Raw genomic sequence first — 2500 nt, 5'->3', positions numbered from 1 at the left:
TAATCCCAAGGAACCAGGATTGCCACAACAGTGACAGCCCTGAGCTTCCACCAATACTTAGCATGACATACTCTTTGAGTTTGCCTGGTCTCTACTCTGCTCTGAGCCAAATGCCTACAATGTAAATTCTTAAGATTAAAAGAGCTTGAAACATGCACCTTCCTTCCATAGCTGGATAAAACTGGATTTCCAATAGCTAGTTCATTGAAAGATTCCTCAGTGACCCCCAACTTAACAGCTTTGTCAAGCAAAAATTGACCAGGCAAGTCAGCAAATTCACAAATATAGCAAATAGATTGCCTCTCTGAAAAGCTCACATCTTGATCCTTTCTCTCAAAAATAACAGGCAGGATAGTTATATTGTCATCGATGTATGGATCCTGCTGGTACTGAGCTGAATTACAGATAAATTCTGTGCTAGTAAAGAGCTTCAAAGCTTGGTATCTTTGCAGACCAGTACTAGAGAATGTTGAAACATCTTTGAGAAACTTTGTTATTCCCTCTGGACCATAAATTGATAAAGCACTCTCTCTGGATGAAGAATGACACTTGATTAATGTTGGAAGACCTGCAATGTGGTTTTGCCATGTTATTCCAGTCAAGAAGACTTGACTTATGTTCATTTTTAGGCGATTTAGTTCATGGAGAATCCTAACTGTGTTCTCCCCGCAGTTGAATAAATATCTGAAAACAATTCCCAATTTCAGTATATAAAAACTCAATCTCAGACATGACCTACTAAAACTAGATAATTAGTGTGGTATGTTACCCTGCAAAGGCAATGTTGTTTCTCTTTCATGAACTGGGGTTTTTTGTTTAAAAGATTTTAGATTTTTTGTAAAAGGCTTGAAAAATTAGAGTGACTTCAGAATTCCGGGCCACCATTGTCTTCACGGGCATGGAGCTGTCAAACAAGGAACACACAACCAGCGTAATGGGGTGGCAGGCTTGATCTCAAATGAGACCAAATTAATGTTGTCAATTTTAACCCATTGACTCCTGGGGGGTCTAATGCCGGATGATTTTACTCGTCAATTGGAGGGGGAGGGGAAGGGGGGGAGCCCTTCAGGAGTCAATGGGTTGACCTTGAATTTTTATTCATAAGCACACTTTAAAGTTCAGCCGAAACATCTTCCTGCAGGACAGTGCACGAACAGCACAAATGCGATAGGGGAATATTTTTGTGGTCTGATCGCCAATCCGATATGTCAGCGGTGCTGCTCTGAGTAAAGGCCGTGTAGTTTACAGCAGATACCCTATAATGTACCAGTCAATTCCAAAATGGCCCAATCCCCCCCCCCCCCCTCCCAGTCAAGAGCTTCAAAGAGGGTCAAATCCCCCACCCTCGAGGCATGTTAAAGCAACTGTAGCAGAATTGCTTACCTTTGGAAACAAGTTCTGCAAAATGTTCAACCACTACGAATTTCTTGTTCAGCTTGTCCCACTTTAAACAAAGGCATATTCCATGATATAACTATATGATGTAACGACAACAACAGAAAAACCCACGTGGAATCGACAAGAGCAATGACCCGTGAACGTGGCGCATGTGCTGAATCAAAGAATTGCGAAATCCTTTTGTTTCCGACCGCTGACGGACGTTTTGACGCGAAAGTCAAATGCCCCACCGCGCGTGCCTCATTTTGGGTCAAATTCCCCACTGTATAGAGCTTAACGCGAGTCAAATGCCCGGGGATTGCCCGGGTGGTGGGGGGGGGGGGGGGGGTGGGCGGTTTTGGAATTGACTGGTACATAAAGTGGAGGCCGGAAAGGCACGATTCCCTCAAACCCGGGAGATCTCGATTTATGATGGCTGTAAGAATGACACTGTGTTTCTTTTCTTCGCGCATTTAAAAAAAAAACGCAAATCTGTAGAAGGTATCTAACCAATCATGGGTTAGATTCGATGATGCATTTTAACCTGATTCGCAAAGGCAAAATCTCGCTATAAAAAGGACCACAGCAGCATAAAGCGATCAGTAATGAACCTGTAAGAGTCTGTGAAGAGCAGCACGCTAGGTGAACTGTAATCGGTTGAAGTTCCAAGAATCTGTAAATACGATCTAGTGGATACAAGTTTTCCTCTTCCAGCATGCCTACCACACCAATGCCAGCGAAGGTGACGTCCTGTCGGTGTGTTACGTTGGAGTAAAAAGCGAAATCTTGAACACACAAGTGAAAAGATCATGGTATCACTCTTTGAATTGGACAGACGATATGGCGTTAAATGGTAACTACTTGGTGTAGGCACTCATATAGTGGTCCCAGGTGGCGTACTTAAAGGGGCTAGGTCACGCAATTTTAGGCAATTTCAGCACTGATCGAATGGTCAAAGAATTAACTAAAATATCAAAATAACTGTTCAAAACTATAGAAGAACTCTTACAAAACACAGGGAAGCCAAGAAGGGACATGGATGGACAAAACTGGAGAGGATTGAAATGGATTGAATTTGGGTAAATTTGAAAAACGTCGGCCCACCTTTTTTCAAATTTATATC

General features: G+C 42.6%; 1 protein-coding gene across 7 annotated transcripts in view; it reads right to left on the bottom strand.

The window, feature by feature from the left end:
• The window catches only part of LOC138014367 (zinc phosphodiesterase ELAC protein 2-like), a 20147-nt gene extending 17904 nt beyond the window's left edge, over positions 1–2243 (bottom strand). The window contains exons 1-3 of one of the 7 annotated variants that reach the window (XM_068861428.1): positions 1989–2225; positions 1384–1444; positions 159–684 (exon numbers count right to left, since the gene is read on the bottom strand). In XM_068861428.1, coding sequence (XP_068717529.1) covers positions 159–623 — 465 coding nt within the window. In that variant the 5' untranslated portion in view covers positions 624–684; positions 1384–1444; positions 1989–2225. Of the gene's footprint in view, positions 139–158; positions 685–1383 lie in introns of those variants that run through there. The other 6 variants (XM_068861429.1, XM_068861424.1, XM_068861425.1 and 3 more) reach the window with 6 other exon arrangements.
• Positions 2244–2500: the final 257 nt, after the last annotated feature.

This window comes from Montipora capricornis, chromosome 8 (genome assembly GCF_036669925.1).
Source record: "Montipora capricornis isolate CH-2021 chromosome 8, ASM3666992v2, whole genome shotgun sequence".
In the NCBI taxonomy this organism is placed as follows: Eukaryota; Metazoa; Cnidaria; class Anthozoa; order Scleractinia; family Acroporidae; genus Montipora; species Montipora capricornis.
The sequence above is the reverse complement of the archived record's forward strand: the minus strand, read 5'-3'. Positions and strand labels throughout refer to the sequence as shown.